Here is a 17,551-nt window from a genome sequence, read left to right on the forward strand (position 1 = left end):
ATTTGAGTGGTCCCTTTATTTTTTTGAGCAGTATATATTGAGCAGTATAGACTATTAATATATATATATGCCAAGACTATCATATATATATCACATGTTTTTGCTGATTTTTTAAAAAAATTATGGGAGACTAGGATAGCGCTATTTCGGCCTTGTTCTGGCCTCATCAACTAGCCATACCCTTACTGAGATTTGATCCTGGGGCTTCTGCCTTGTAAGGCAGAGAATTAACCTCTAAGCCACCAGATTTGATCCCTTCAGCTTTGTACCAGGGAGGGGCTATTTGTTTTTTCTGTTGGATCACCATAGAATAGAGATAAAGAGATATAGATATATAGATATTAAAGGAAATTCAATTCTGAAGCAAGCAAACACAACACTAATCCATGATGACTTTTTGATACGACTTGTCACTTGCAGATTCCTGGCTTGACACCAAAGACTGCCAAAGATGGTATGTGTTTATTTATGTGTGTATCCACACAGACAAATCTATTCCGATTTTTTTTCCCCTCTCCCAACTTTTGCAAAACCGGGACACCCTTGCCTTTTTCCTAGGGGCGAGACTGGCTTTGTCTCTGTGGAAGGACTTGAACTTGAAATCTTCTGCTGACTTTAATCACTAAACGAGGCTCCCTGTACCAAGATCATACAGTCTATTGTGGAACGCAAGGGCCGCAGTGGTGCAGTGGTTAGAGTGCTGTACTGCAGGCCACTTTTGCTGCCTGCGGACTGCCTGCAATTTAGCAGTTCGAATCACGCCAGGCTCAAGGTCTTTCCTTCCTTCTGACTTTGCCTGGGACCCGCTTGGGTTTCCTTCATAAAATGCCCATTTTGCAACTCCAGAATCCTCACCCCTTTCCCAATTCCTTTAAAAGTTGGGCGAACTCTCCCCGGGTCTGCAGAAGGGAGGGGGTCTTGGGACCCAGGAACTGAGCCAGGATTTTGTTTCTTGGGAAAAATCCTACAAGCAGCAGCTCCAGCCTGACAGAAATCACCTGTTTCTCTCTCTTTTTAGGGTTGCAGCCCCTCTGCCTTGTACTGGGGGGGGGTGTAGTAGCCACCCCTGCAAAAAAAAGGGAGGGGGAGGCCCTATTTTGGCCACTTTGGCTTTTACTCAGAACTCTTCCAACCACTTGAATCGGCCTACTCCTCGTTCCTTTGGAAATTTGCGAAAGCAGTGAAGTAACCCAACACACACATTCGCAAAAAAATCCCTTGAACTTCAGAACCATCAAGAAAAATAATTCTATACTATAGAGGGGAAAATCTGTCACTGGCTTGAAAGGGGAAAATAATAGAGTGATATAGACGTGAATGGAATGGAGTGGAGTGGAGTGGAATGGAATGGAATAGAATAGAATAGAATAGAATAGAATAATTTTATTGGCCAAGTGTGATTGGACACACAACTAATTTGTCTATAAACCGAAGATACAGAAATGTCGAATGTAAATATGTTTAGGCGGGATATTATATATGTTTTTGTGTTGTGTTTTAAAATTGAATTTAAAATTATTTTTTTTAAAAAAAAAAACCCTGAATCTTGTGGCCGCGAACTCCGCCAGCCCTCGGCTCTTCCAAAGGAATTCCCGCTCAGTCCTACCGCCTTCCACGGGGTTTCCCAACCGAGGGCCACATTTAGGGACCGTCCGAGAAGCGCGTCTCCCGATGAAAAAGACCCCCTGCCTATCCAAGCGCCTGGTAAAGGCGCAGCGCGCGTCTCCCTGTTGAAAAAGACCCCCGGCTACCCACCCACCCAAGCGCCTGGTAAGGGGGCACAGCGCCCTTTGACTTTCAAAGGGGGTTCCCGGAGCTTCCTCGTCCCTAGCGAACCAGCCAGCCGCCCCCTTTCCCCCCACCCCTACCCGAGGCATCCTACCTATTCTCGGGGCGCACGCCGAGCAGGTAGCTGCGCCTATCCGGGCGGTACTCCACCAGGGGCCCGTTATCCTCGCCATCGCTGCCGGGCCCGGGGCAGTAGCCCAAGGAGGAAGACCCGTTGCCCGAGAAGGAGCGTCCCAGGGGTCTCCGGCGGGACCCCATCGCCATCAGCCCGGCTGCGTAAAAGGCGCTCGGTCGGGCAAGTTGGGGAGCAGGGCAGTTGGCGCGCGCGCAAAGGCGGCTCCCGGTCGTTTGCTGTGCGCGCTGCGGGCCACTCCGCGCAACCCCGGGCTCCGCGAGCCGTCAATCACCCCTGGAGGGCCGCGGCCCCGGCTATTTATAGTCGGCCCACTTGGGACCGTCACTCAGGCGGAGCGGAGGAGGGTGGCCGGGCTGGGGGCTCAGCCAGCCGGCGCTGCGGAGGGCCCCTCGCGAGGCAGCAGAGGCCGTCTTGGGGAGGAGGGGGGGGTTCTTGCGCTGCAAGGAGATCGCTTAAAGGGGTCTTTGGCTCTCTACTTTCCGGAGGAGCAGGAAAACGGACCGTCCCCACTGAAGCAGGTTCTGGGGGGGTTGAAGTCTACAACGTATTAAAAGTTGCTAAGGTTGGAGACCCCCAGTCCTAAGGAACTCTTATCAGGTGTTCTTAAACCCACCCACCCATCCCCGCTGGCAAGAGAACTCCGGGCAAGTCCATAATAATAATAATGATAATGATAATAATAATGATAATCATAATAATGATAATCATAATAATGATAATCATAATAATGATAATAATAATAACAACAACAATGAAATCACGATCTGTCAGTGGCGAAAGACTACCATACAGTACTTGGATCTGCACGCATCATATGAAAATACATCACACAGTCCTAGGGAAGTGTTCGACTTGTGATATTGTGATACAAAATCCAGCATATCAATCTTGTTTGCTGTGTATTAATGGTTTTTGTGAAAATTATTATTATTATTATTATTATTATTAATAATAATAATAATAATAATAATAATAATAATAATAATAATAAGTGCTTGGGAAGTGCCCGACTGGTGATAAAATAGGAAATCCAGCATAGTGCTCTCGTTTGCTGTGCTGTATTGTTGAAACAATAATACAAATCCAATAAATAATAATAACAATAATAATAATAACAACAACAACAACAACAACAACAACAACAACAGAGTTGGAAGGAACCTTGGAGGTCTTCTAGTCCAACCCCCTGCTTAGGCAGGAAACCCTACACTATTTCAGACAAATGGTTATTCAACATCTTAAAAACTTCCAGTGTTGGAGCATTCACAACTTCTGCAGGCAAGTCGTTCCACAGATTAATTGTTCTAGCTGTCAGGAAATTCCTCCTTAGTTCTAAGTTGCTTCTCTCCTTCTTAAGTTTCCACCCATTGCTTCTTGTTCTACCCTCAGGTGCTTTGGAGATAGATAACAGAAGGGACTTAAGAGGTCTCCTAGTCCAGTGATTTTCAACGTTTTTTGAGCCGCGGCACATTTTTTACATTTACGAAACCCTGGGGCACATTGAGCAGGGAGGAGGCGGCGGCTAAAAAAAGTTTGGACAAAAAAATCCTCTCTCTCTCTCTTCCTCCCCTTCACTCTATTTCTTTCTCCCTCCCTCTTTCTCTCCCTTCCTTCCTTCCTCTTTCTTTCTCTCTCTCTCCATCCCTCTTTCTTTCTCTTCCTTCCTTCCTCTCTTTTTTGCTCTCTTTCTCCCTCCCTCCCTACCTCCCTCTATGTCTTTCTCTCTCTCTCTCTCCTTCCCTCCCTCTCTTTCTCTCTCTCTCTCTTTCTCTCTTTCTTTCTCTTGTTTTCTCTCTCTCTCTTGTTCTCTTTCTAGCTCTCTCGCGCTCTTTCTCTCTTGCTTTCTTTCTCTCTCTCTCTTGCTTTCTTTCTCTCTTGCTTTCTCTCTCTCTTGCTTTCTTTCTCTCTTTTTTTCTCTCTCTTGCTTTTTTTCTCTCTGAGCTTCGCGGCACACCTGACCATGTCTCGCGGCACACTAGTGTGCCCCGGCACACTGGTTGAAAAACACTGTCCTAGTCCACCCCCTAAGTCAGTGGTTCTCAAGAGGGCCACCCCCGCTGTAAATGCCTGGTTGATTGGATTGTTAAAATATCTTCCAAGACCCCAGAATAGAAGCTTTACTTCCTAACACCATGGGGAATTTGTCTTTTCCCAGGGTCTTAGGCGACCCCTGTGAAATGGTCATTCGACCCCCAAAAGGGGTCCCGACTCCCAGGTTGAGAACCACAGGATCCCAAAGTAGCCAAACACAGCCAGAAATGTGAAAGTGGTAGAGAGGCAGTGTCTCTCTTACCTTCCTGCCAGTCAGCTTAAAGCTCCATTGGGAGAATTGGCACTAGACTTATGGTTGGGGGTCACCACAATATGAGGAACTGTATTAACTGCATTAGCAAGGTTGGGAACCACTGCGAGTACGCCGTGCAATCCATCCAGCCAGTAAGGTGACCGGATGACCTGTTCGGCCGTGAGGTTAATCCCGTTCGACCCTCCACTGTGTGAATGGAGCCGGTGGATGGGTAGGAAGCGTTCAGCTCTTGTTGTTGTTTTTTAAAATTCTTGCATTACAATCCGATTCAACAAGACCCACTTTAAGCTGCATCATGTGCTGGAGGGCTGAGCCTTTCTTGCGTCACCACAACTGGCTAGCTGCCCTCCCTCAATCTACCTCTCTGGATTCCTTGCCTTTGGCTGGGACACTTGTAAATTTTAGGAGCTCTAACCACAGCAGGCATGCTAGGTTTTTTTTTCTTTTTTTTAAAAAGACCAGGGTTTCTTTCCCTACATTTTAATAGTGCGTGGCACTTTTATGAGCCATGTCCACTATGGTGGGGTTGAGAGATGGAGGTGATTTTAAAAGGGTCCTCGTGAACAGCAGATATGACAAAACCTGCAGTTCTGCAGTTCACACGACCTGTGCTTTGATCTTGTCTGTTTCTCCTTCTTTAAAAAAAAATAAATAGATACCTTCCGGGATTATTGTTTAACAGGATTTGTAAACCCCCCAATTTCAGTGGATTCTGGGTGGCTACCAACATATAGAAAAACAGTATAAAATCACAATATAAAATAGTATATAAAAACAATCAATAGTTTGATTTCACAGAAGTTTGATTTACTTGGAGTTATATTGTGTTGTTTAAGTGTTCCCTTTATTTTTTTTGAGCAATTTATATATATATATATACAGTGTTCCCTCGCTTTTCGCGGGGGATGCGTTCCGAGACTGCCCGCGAAAGTCGAATTTCCACGAAGTAGAGATGCGGAAGTAAATACACCATTTTTGGCTATGGACAGTATCACAAGCCATCCCTTAATACTTTAAACCCCTAAATTGCAATTTTCCATTCCCTTAGCAACCATTTAGATTATTACTCACCATGTTTATTTATTAAAGTTTATTAAAAAAAATATTTATTAAAAGCAGACGAAAGTTTGGCAATGACATATGATGTCATCGGGTGGGAAAAATCGTGGTATAGGGGGAAAAACCATGAAGTTTTTTTTAATTAATATTTTTGAAAAACCATGGTATAGACCTTCCATGAAGTTCGAACCCGCGAAAACCGAGGGAACATGTATATATATATATAAGATACCTTCCTCCACAGAATACTGGTCCAAATTTAATCTCCTCCAATCTCCAGCGTTTGATAAAAGTCTCAAAGAGTTCTTGGCCCCAGAATCAAAGGAAAACCCTCCCTTCTGAGGTCTGTCCTAAAAAGCTCCTGCGATTTCGACTCAGCTTCCTGCAACCTATCCAAACGAAAAGCATCCTTTACAAATTGCAGCAGATGGATTTTGCAAAGCGTGTCGAGTCACGCTGGAACAAATCAGATTTTGGCGTGGGTTGTGTTGGGGAACGCCAATCTCTGGAAAGGTTTCTTCATGTTTAGGAATCTAGAGAACCATCTTTCGGCTGTGGCGAGGAGGGTGTTTGCCCAGGTTCACCTGGTGCACCAGTTGCGGCCCTACCTGGACCGGGAGTCACTGCTCACAATCACTCACACCCTCATCATCTCGAGGTTCGACTACTGTAATGCTCTCTACATGGGGCTACCTTTGAAGAGCGTTCGGAAACTTCAGATCATGCAGAATGCAGCTGCGAGAGCAATCATGGGCTTCCCTAGGTATGCCCATGTTACACCAACACTCCGCAGTCTGCATTGGTTGCCGATCAGATTCCGGTCACAATTCAAAGTGTTAGGAATGACCTATAAAGCCCTACATGGCATCGGGCCAGAATACCTTCAGGACCGTCTTCTGCCACACGAATCCCAGCGCCCGATAAGATCCCACAGAGTCGGCCTGCTCCGGGTCCCGTCTACTAAGCAATGTCGTCTGGCGGGACCTAGGTGAAGAGCCTTCTCTGTGGCGACCCCAACCCTCTGGAATCAACTTCCCCCAGAGATTAGAACCGTCCCTACCCTCCTTGCCTTTCGTAAGCTACTCAAAACCCACCTATGTCGCCAGGCATGGGGGAACTGAGTTGCCCCTAGGCTATGCTAAGGCTATGTTAGAATTGTGTATGGTCTGTTTGAGTGTATGGTTTTTTAAAATAATGGGTTTTAATGTGTTTTAATATATTGGATTTGTGACATGGTATTTTTGTTGTGAGCCACTCCGAGTCCTCGGAGAGGGGCAGCATACAAATCTAATATTATTATTATTATTATTATTATTATTATTATTATTATTATTATTATCAGCAGCAGCAGCAGCAGCCGCAGCATTATTTTGGTTTTTTTTAAAAAAAATTAAAAAATCAGGATGAAGTTAACCAGGGTGTGTCCTACCTAAAACCAGCTAAATGTTTCTCTGTCTTAGAGAGATTCTCTCATTGCATTGTTCCCACAGTGATAGAGACTGTTAAAGTGAATTGGGGTCCCGAAGCCGCTGACGTGCATAAGCAGAACAATGCAATCCAAGTCATCTTTTTTCCAAACCAAGAATTAGCATGTGCTGACCCCAGGTGGCAGCTGCGGGAACGGAGGAGTCTAATCAACAGACATAAGGCAGAAGGCCCTTGTCATTTAGAAGAAGAAGAGTCCCTGAAGTTCTACAAATTCTCATGCCGTGCTTAGAAGCCACAAGACACCTATTATCACGTGTGGTGGACATGCATGAAGGCAAGAAAACACACACATAGTTGGAAAAGATGGTGCAGCAGCATATAGATTTAAAGTCAGATTTAAAGCCACTCATCTGCTTGGAACCCATACAGCATCTCAGACATTAACACCCTTGAAAATGTCCATACATACTTCACCAGAAGAGCCCTTCACTCCTCCACTTGAAACAGAATACCCTATGACTTGCAATCCTGGGTCAAGAAAGCTTAGAACTACAACACCTAAAACATGACCTAACCATTGCCCACAAGATCATATGCTACAACGTCCTCCCTGTCAACGACTACTTCAGCTTCAATCACAACAACACAGGAGCACACAACAGATTCAAACTTAATATTAACCGCTCCAAACTTGACTGTAAAAAATACGACTTTAGTAATCGAGTTGTTGAACCAGGGAACTCATTACAAGACTCTGTAATGTCATCCCCTAACCCCCAAAATTTTACCCTTAAACTATCCACGGTTGACCTCTCCCGATTCCTAAGAGGTCAGTAAGGGGCGTGCATAAGCGCACCAGCGTGCCTTCCGTCCCCTGTCCTAACACTTCTCTTATATTTCTACTAACTACATGTACATATTTATGAACTCTATTATTTCTTCCATATTATTCCTATGTCTTTTCTTCTATTGAGATATTTTACTATGATTATATCCTCTGAAACCTACATTATATATTGGACAAAATAAACAAACAAACAAACAATAAATAATTTTTGTTAGGTATAACAGTAGAAAGCTATGATACTTGATGCTTTATGCATTGATAGCAGTAAGAATTGTATTTGCACAATATTGGGAAAATGAGAGCACCCCATCAGACGAAGACATAATTTGGAAAATATTGGACTGTGTAGAAATGGAAGAAGCTAGGGCAACGGCTCGCGTGCCAGCAGATATGGCTCCGTGTGCACTATTCTATCATTTGGTTTGCCTGCAAAACATTCGCAGTGCAGCTTATTTCTCCAGGTAACAATGCAAAGGAAGAGGCTATCACCTAAATTGCTAAAGTCATGGAGAATGAGTTCCAATAAGTACTGCAGATGTCAGGTGAGTTCAGGACCATGGAGAGCAACTCTGCAGCTACTGGATAGACGTTATTCCAGCAGTGTTTCCCAATCTTGATCATTTTCATATCTATAGATTTCAGGTCCCAGAACTCTCAGGAATGGCCCTGCTGGGCATTTGGGCATTTTGGGTACTGATCAAATTTATAACTTGGCCAGGACAGTCCTTTGAGAAATCCCTCTCAAGTGCTGAAGCTGTCTTTTAAAAACCCAGGTATAGGTGTATTCTTCAATTTAACGATTCCAAAATCTTTGTACCTAAATGAGACAGTGGTTGAGTTTTTTCCTCATTTTACAACTTTTCTTGCCACCATTGTTAAGTACAGTAAATCATTGCAGCTGGTTAGTAATATGATTTTTAAATAAATGTGGTGCAGACCAGAATATCTCCGGGACCGCCTTCTGCCACACGAATCCCAGCGACCGGTTAGGTCCCACAGAGTTGGCCTTCTCCAGGTCCCGTCGACTAAACAATGTCGTTTGGTGGGACCCAGGAGAAGAGCCTTCTCTGTGGTGGCCCCGACCCTCTGGAACCAGCTCCCCCTAGATATCAGAGTTGCCCCCACCCTCCTTGCCTTTCGCAAGCTCCTTAAAACCACCTCTGTCGTCAGGCATGGGGGAATTGAAATTTCCCTTCCCCCTAGGCTTATAGAATTTATCCATGGTATGCTTGTATGTATGAGTGGTTCTTTAAATTGGGGTTTTTAAGATTATTTTTAATATTAGATTTCTTTTCATTGTCTTTTCATTGTTGTTAGCCGCCCCGAGTCTTCGGAGAGGGGCGACATTCAAATCAAATCAAATCAAATCAAATCAAATCAAACCAAACCAAATCAAATCAAATAAATAAAATAAAATAAATAAAATAAATAGAATAAATAGAATAAATAAAATAAATAAAATAAATAAAATAAATAAAATAAATAAAATAAATAAAATAAATAAAATAAATAAAATAAATAAAATAAATAAAATAAATAAAATAAATAAAATAAATAAAATAAATAAAATAAATAAAATAAATAAAATAAATAAAATAAATAAAATAAATAAAATAAAATAAAATAAAATGTGGCTAGAGTACAGTCAGCAGTTCAAATTTCACCATCGGCTCAAGGTTGACTCAGCCTTCCATCCTTCCAAGGTAGGTAAAATGACCCAGATTGTTGGGGGCAGTAAGCTGATTCTGTAAACCATTTAGAGGGGGCTGTAAAGCACTGTAAAGCAGTATATAAGTCTAAATATTAAATACTACAAATGCTATTGATCATGTGACCATGGGGAGGCTGTGTGAAAAACAGTCATTTTTTCCCCAGTGCCATTGGTCAAATGGTTACTAAATAAAACTATTGTAAGTTGAGGACTACATGTATGCCATTCTTTTTGATATCTCAGGTTTTTGATATATGTCAAGTGGGAAGAACTGGAAAGGTGAATGGATTTAGTGCTCTTCTTTGGCAAGATTTGGTTAATCAAGACTCCGTCCCTTGTTAGAACTCAATGTAATTAATTTAATCAATATGTTTTTGAAGAAACCCACAACCAATAATTTATCTGGAAGCTAAAGTAACAGAACAGGGGAAATAGGTTTAATATGATCAATGTAGCAGGGGGAAAAAACTCTAATTATGAGATTGTAAGCAAAGTTCCTTGAAATATTGTCACATCAGTGTTCATTTACCACCACATGCCATCAAAGTCAGTAACAATTATTTAGAATGCTTTTGCCCTACTAAAAGAAACAGCATGGAAATTAGCAGACACATTACTAAAGGGCACATTAAAAAATTGGATCTGGACCAATTTCACTTCTTTTACTGTGAATGCTAATACTCTCACCGCAGAAGGGCAAGATTTTACAACATGTTTAACGACAAATTCTCCAAGATATTGTAGGAACATTTTACATCTAACAAGACAGCTTTGAATCTGAAACAAGCATAATATGAATGCAATCCCGTGTGCATTGAGAAGGAGCCATACTGAAAACAGTGGCGTTTATTCTCAAATAAATGTATACAGTGGTACCTCTACCTAGGAAGGCCTCTACTTACGAACTTTTCTAGATAAGAACTGGCTATTCAAGATTTCTTTGCCTCTTTTCAAGAACCATTTTCCACTTACAAACCCGAGCCTCCGAAACTGTAACTGGAAAAGGCAGGGACAAGCCTCCGTGGGGCCTAAGAATCTACTGGGAGGAAACAGGGCTGGAAAAGGTGGGAAGAATCCTCTGTGGGGCCTCTCTAGGAATCTCCTGGGGGGGAAACAGGGCCAGAAAAGGCAGGGAGAAGCCTCCGTGGGGCCTCTCTAGGAATCTTCTGGGAGGGAAACAGGACTGGAAAAGGCAGGGAGAAGCCTCCGTGGGGCCTCTCTAGGAATCTCCTAGGAGTAAACAGGGCCGGAAAAGGTGGGGAGAAGCCTCTGTGGGGCCTCTCTGGGAATCTCCTGGGAGGAAACAAGGCTGGAAAAGACAGGGAGAAGCCTCCATGGGGCCTCTCTAGGAATCTCCTGGGAGGAAACAGGGCCTCCACTCTCCCTGTGGTTTCCCCAATCGCACGCCTTATTTACGTTTACATTGATTCCTAAAAAAAACCCTGTTTCTTCTTACAAACTTTTCTACTTAAGAACCTGGTCATGGAACTAATTAAGTTCGTAAGTAGAGGTACCACTGTACAGGAAGTCTTTGACTTATGACTGTATGGGGCCTGCCCATCATGCTCGTAATTCATGAAGCTCGTAGACCGAGTCATTCACATACTCCCCATGTCCTTCGAAGAGTCATGACGGCCCACATAGGATTTCTCACTAGACATCAGGGCAATGTGCCCTCCTCGTGAGGCATCGAGAAAACCACGAGACGCCGAGAAAACGTTAACCAGATTTCACCCCAACACAAGCACAGATGGCAATCTCAGAAATGCACACGCGCGCACGCACAATCTCTTTGGTTTTCTGCTTGCATTGACATTTTTGTGTCTGTGTATGCGCACCTGAGTGTCAAGCTGATGAAAGAGGGAAGTGATTCAACCTTACAGAAAATTGAGATTAAATGTCCCTGCTGGGATGTTATCATTTTGGGCAGAAAAACAAGTCTAATGAAAAAAGAGAGGGGGCGCTATAGAGCTTTTGCGAAATTCAGTGCTGCTGAAAATGTCCTTTGGTGTTTTGTTTCTCAATCTTGGCCACTTTAAGATGCTTGGACTTCAACTCCCAGAATTCCCCAGCCAGCATGCTGGGGATGGGGAATCCACCCAACTTAAAGTAGCTAAGATTAAAAATCCCTTTTGTTGTTCAAGCTTCAAATACCCGTGAGTCTCCACATTATTTCATTTGCTTTTCTGATTCTTTGAAGCTCTTGGGTGTCTTGATGGGATAGTATTAAGCCAACATCTCTCTCTTTTTTTGGTATAGTCTGACTAAAGCATGGCTGGTTGGGGAATTCTGGGAGTTGAAGTCCACAAGGGGTGAAATTGAAAGAGATGGTATTTGGATTTGGCCTGACCAGTAGGAGAGAAGAGGAAAGGGAGGAGTGGAGAATAGAGGAGAGGAGAGGAAAGAGAGGAGTGGAGAGGAGAGGAAAGAGAGGAGAGGAGAGGAAAGGAAAGAGAGGAGTGGAGAGGAGAGAAAAGGAGATAGAGAAGTGGAAAGGAGTGGAGAATAGAGAGGAAAGAGAGGAGTGGAGAGGAGAGGAGAGGAAAGAGTGAAGTGGAGAGGAGTGGAGAAGAGAGGAGAGGAGAGAAGAGGAAAGTAGGGAGGGAAGAAAAGAGGGGCTTAAACAATCAACCATAGATATCTGACAACCCCCCCCCCCAAAAAAAAAGGGTGTGAAAGACAAGGCAGCCAACATGTGCGTTAAAACCAGACGACTGTTGGAAGGTTTTTATACCATTGTTACATTTTATTGTGTAAACCATCCAGGCTGGGGAGCATACAAAGAGTTGAAATAAACAAGTAAGCCATAACTAGGAGTTATTGTTGTTTTTAATCATATCATGCAAAGTTAACATTCATAGTGTTGTACTTATGGCTCATCACCTGTGGTGGGTTCCTACTGATAGCGTAGGCGACTCCATTCTGGTAGCAGCCGCCACATTGCGCAATTTGCACATGACCGGCCCATTGGGCAGCACCATCTTTTTTTCCTGAATTTTTCACCTTTTTTTGCCCCCTGCACATGCCAAAATCGCACATGCGTGAGATTTGGGTGCGTTTTTGCATCCTGCGCCTGCGTGGAAGCAAAATCGTGCGAGAGGCATGCACGTAGGCACGCCTGAATCCAGATGTATGCGCTGCGCACGGATTCGCAGGTAAGTGCAACCCGCCGCTGCTCAGCACCAAATGCATGGCAGGCCTTAATGCCTTATTAAAACCTCCAGGTTAAAACAGATTTCCTAAGGGCATTGCATAAACTCCACGTGTGTGAATACTAAACTGCACGTCGACTCATTGGCTGGGTTTGCATAGCTAATGATAGCTTGAGCGGAGCATGATGATCTCCGAGAGTTAAGCTTAGTTAATTCTGTGTGGCTTGGCACCTTGTTCAAAGCCAGACCCGCTTAGTTGGTTTCTTAAAAGTTTGTGCAACAACACGCCTCAAACAGGTTAATTTAGTAAGCAGGAGAGACATGTTCCTGGAACCTCAATCTCTCTGTATTTCTTTTTTTTTTTTATTTCAAAAATGATTTTTATATAATATATTAAAATTGCATTGAAAACATTGATTCACTTACAAACGTGCAAAAAAAGAGAGAAAAAACAATAAATAAATAATAAATATTATATTGTATATATAGCAGATATTGAAATATTCATATTAATGATGAAATAGATTGAAAGTTAAGAACTGTAATAGGAATACAGTTTAACTTACTGGAATATAACAACTTTATAGTTTACCGTTAAAAGAAAAGGCTCAGAAGCTTTTTTTTCCTTTTAGATTTATTGGATTTATTTTTTATTTATTTATTTATTTATTGGATTTGTATGCCGCCCCTCTCCGTGGACTCGGGGCGGCTAACAACAGTGATAAAACAACATGTGACAATCCAATAGTAAAACAATTAAAAACCCTTATTATAAAACCAAACATACATACAAAACATGCCATGCATAAATTGTAAAGGCCTAAGGGGGAAAGAATCTCAGTTCCCCCATGCCTGACGGCAGAGGTGGGTTTTAAGGAGCTTACGAAAGGCAAGGAGGGTGGGGGCAATTCTAATCTCTGGGGGGAGTTGATTCCAGAGGGCCGGGGCCACCACAGAGAAGGCTCTTCCCCTGGGTCCCGCCAAATGACATTGTTTAGTCGACGGGACCCGGAGAAGACCCACTCTGTGGGACCTAACTGGTCGCTGGGATTCATGCAGCAGAAGGCGGTCCCTGAGATAATCTGGTCCGGTGCCATGAAGGGCTTTATAGGTCAATGCAAACACTTACTTATTATTATTATTTATTCCTTATATCTCTATCTCTGTATTTCTAATCAACACGCCATGAGGGGCACAGCTCATCACGAATTTCTTATCTCCCCTTGTCGAATAAAAATAAGCTGTAGCATGTAAGGTTGGAAGTTTTATCAAGCCCAATGCACTACCGTCTGCCAGAATCTTTATTGCATTAAATTATTAAAACCAAAGAAAGCAAAGAGGTGCCATGAAGGGCTTTATAGGTCATAACCAACACTTTGAATTGTGACCGGAAACTGATCGGCAACCAACCAAAATTATAAACAAAACCAGAATGACCAAGTTTACACACGGCACACTAAACCACAAACAAGCCAGGCCTAATTGTGGGTTTAGCATGTTGGCCAAACCTTACCCATAGACCAGCAAGCAAGAGGTTGGGCAAACTATACTGGCAGACTTGTAAGCTTTCCAAATCTATAACGAGAACCACAAAGCTATATTTCATTGTTAGGATGACTGGCCCTGCCGCTTGTGAAAACGGGAGCCATAAGAATCCCATCATTTAGAAGTTAGAAACTTTCTTCTCTGCAGGGGGACCATTGGCCACTCGAACTCTCTAAGCATCCGTTGTCATCTTCTTGAAAGCAACTTGATGGGTCTGGGAGAGAGGAGCTGACAAGATGCCAGCCTTCTCTCCGGAGCCCCCAGAAACCCTCCATTTTCGGAGATAAAAGAAGTCATTAGCCAGGCACAAAAGGGCATCACAATTATGTCAATGTGCCTCTCCTTTGGAATGAATGGGATAACCTTTTATATAATCCCATTAGCATTTTCGGGAGGAAATGGTGGCATTTGAGGGAGATGGTTAAAAAGAATGCTGCTTCTTGTCTTGGCAAAAAGGCCAAAAGTATTATCTGATTTACTATCTCAGAATTGATATTCAACGAAGTTAAGAGAGCCTGGGGTGAACAACCTACTAAGAGGTTGTTTTGTTTTGTTTTGTTGTGAAGTATCCTAGCTGCATTTTCTCAGCAAGGGAAAAGTTTGAGAAGACATTGTAAAACTTAATGTAACTATTGCCCTCAGTATACAATGACTGTTTGATTATGAGCCATCCGGTCATTTTCCACTTCTGTTGTAGATTTACTTAATGTATATAAACATATATAAACTGAATAAACAAATTCTCACAGCCAACCCACACTCAGTAAAAGACCTTGGAATGCTAATATCAAATGACCTAAGCGCTAAAGCCCACTGCAACAATATCCAGAGTTGTTAACCTGATCCTATGTAGCTTCTGCTCCGGCAATCTCACACTACTCACCAGAGCCTACAAAACTTTTGCCAGACCCATCCTCGAATACAGCTCATCTGTCTGGAACCCATACCACATCTCGGACATCAACACCCTTGAAAACATCCAAAGATATTTCCCCAGAAGAGCCCTTCACTCCTCCACTCGAAACAGAATACCCTACGAAAATAGACTAACAATACTGGGTCTAGAAAGCTTAGAACTACAGTGCCTAAAACACGATTTAAGTATTGCCCACAAGATGATATGCTGCAACGTCCTACCGGTCAATGACTACTTCAGCTTCAACCGCAACAACACAAGAGCACGCAACAGATTCAAACTTAATATTAACCGCTCCAAACTTGACTGTAAAAAATCTGACTTTAACAATCGAGTTGTCGAAGCGTGGAACTCATTACCGGACTCAATAGTGTCAACCCCTAACCCCCAACATTTCTCCCTTAGACTATCCATGATTGACCTCTCCAGGTTCCTAAGAGGTCAGTAAGGGGTGTACATAAATGCACTAGTGTGCCTTTCGTCCCGTCCAATTGTCTTTCCTTTATCTCATATATCATATACATTTTCTTCCTTTCATATATCTTCTCCTCTATTTTTACATATTATCTTTATATATATTACTTCATGTCTATTCTCTTCCATATGTATTGTGTATTGGACCAATGAATAAATAAAATAAATAAATAGGATATAAACCTGAAGAAATATTACAAGTATAGTATAAGTAAAATGAATGCTGAGTCATGGTGCTTCAGCAGAATGATGCAATGTGTTCTATGATCTGATTGGTCAGTACATGTATATAATGTAAATACCCCTTTGGTGTGGGTGTGGTCTGGTTTAATGGTTTGGTTTAGTTGTTTAGTATACTGTGGTCTGATAGTGGTTTGTTTGTTCTGCAATATAGTGTAAGTAGTTACTTTTTCATATTACCGTAGAAGTAAAAGAGCCTTCTGAAGAAAGAACTCCTACTGTTGTGTCTTTATTGAGAAAATTATCTTGTGCCTGGTATCTGCCATGTTTCCCATACAAATTCAAAATAACTCTGTGTTCTGTCGGGCTCTCTGGTAGACTCCTCCCAAAGATTCACAGGTACAAATTTCAGACACACACACATTTGAAAATTCAAAACAATGTTCTTTATAATGAAAATTCCCTTAACCTAAGCCCTCTTTTGTTATAGCAAAGAGCCATGGTCTCCAAACAAGTTGGTAATTTGTACAAGTCCCTTATCAGTTCTGTGACACTTAGCTTGCAGCTGTGAGGCAATTCACAGTCCTTCTTCTTCCACAAAGTGAAACACACTTTGCCCTGGTTTAGTTTCAAAGTGGGGAAAAATCAGCACTCAAAAGGTCAAAGTCAGTAAAGCAGTCACGAAACACAAAGATCAGATAATCCTCCACAATGGCCAAACCCACAGGCTGCTCTTTATAGCAGCCTCACTAATGACCACAGCCCCACCCAACCACAGGTGGCCTCATTTTCTTTGATAATAATCTCTCAGTTGTTGCTGCCTATGCATCGCTCTCTGCATGCGTGGCTGTATCATTAACTTTTATTATTATTATTATTATTATTATTATTATTATTATTATTATTATTAATTAGATTTGTATGCCACCCCTTTCCGTAGACTCGGGGCAGCTCACAGCACAATAAAACAGTTCATGACAAATCTAATAATTTACAATTTAAAATATTTAAAAAAAAACAAACCCAGACATACATACAGTGGAACCTCGACATACGAGCAGCTCTACTTACGAGCTACTCGAGATAAGAGCTGGGAGGGGAGCGACATTTTTGTTCGCCTCCCGAGCTCACACCCTTTTTTACTGGGTGTGACAGCGCTTCGCAGCTGTCTCCTGAAGCCGAACCCTAACTTCCGCGTTCGGCGGCAGCGGGTTTTTTTGTTGTTGCACGGATTAATTGACTTTACATTGTTTCCTATGGGAAACAATGTTTCGTCATATGAGCGTTCCGACTTACGAGCCTCCTTCCGGAACCAATTAGTCTCGTAAGTCGGGGTTCTACTGTACAAGCATACCATACATAAATTGTATAGGCCCGGGGCAGATATCTCAGTTCCCCCATGCCTGATGACAAAGGTGGGTTTTAAGGAGTTTACGAAAGGCAAGGAGGATGGGGGCAGTTCTAATCTCTGGGGGCAGCTGGTTCCAGAGAGTCGGGGCCGCCACAGAGAAGGCTCTTCCCCTGGGGCCCACCAACCGACATTGTTTAGTTGACCGGACCCGGAGAAGGCCCACTCTTGTTCTGAATCCAAAGAGGAGCTAGATAATTGATCTCCTTCTGAGCTGTCTGCCCCACTCTCCTCCTCCCTGTCACTCCTGTCTTCTTGGTCAGAGGAGCCTTCATCATCAGATTCCACCAGGGGCAAAACAGGCCTGCAGCATGTGGATGTCTCCCCCACATCCACAGTCCTTGGGGCAGGAGCTGGGCCAGAGCTAACCACAACACTCTGACATCCTCCCTCTGACATTGGAGGACTGTCGTTGGTTTGTTTGTTACTTAGTTGGGCAATGAAATAGGGGCAAGCCAACAAACCAAGCTCAGAGAGCACCAAGGACGCCCCAATTCAACCCTGAACTACAATTTATCCTCTTCTGGTTTGCATTCTGGATCTTGGCTCTGGATTTCAGCTTTCGTTTTCTTATGAAACGTTTTGGGAATATCCTGTTCTGT

At 42.9% G+C, this 17,551-nt stretch overlaps 1 protein-coding gene across 1 annotated transcript in view; it reads right to left on the reverse strand.

Moving 5' to 3' along the window:
* The window catches only part of ALPK3 (alpha kinase 3), a 43,225-nt gene extending 41,173 nt beyond the window's left edge, over positions 1–2,052 (reverse strand). The window contains 1 exon segment of the mRNA XM_070762943.1: positions 1,883–2,052. Coding sequence (XP_070619044.1) covers positions 1,883–2,052 — 170 coding nt within the window.
* Positions 2,053–17,551: the final 15,499 nt, after the last annotated feature.

This window comes from Erythrolamprus reginae, chromosome 10 (assembly GCF_031021105.1).
Source record: "Erythrolamprus reginae isolate rEryReg1 chromosome 10, rEryReg1.hap1, whole genome shotgun sequence".
NCBI classification, from domain to species: Eukaryota; Metazoa; Chordata; class Lepidosauria; order Squamata; family Dipsadidae; genus Erythrolamprus; species Erythrolamprus reginae.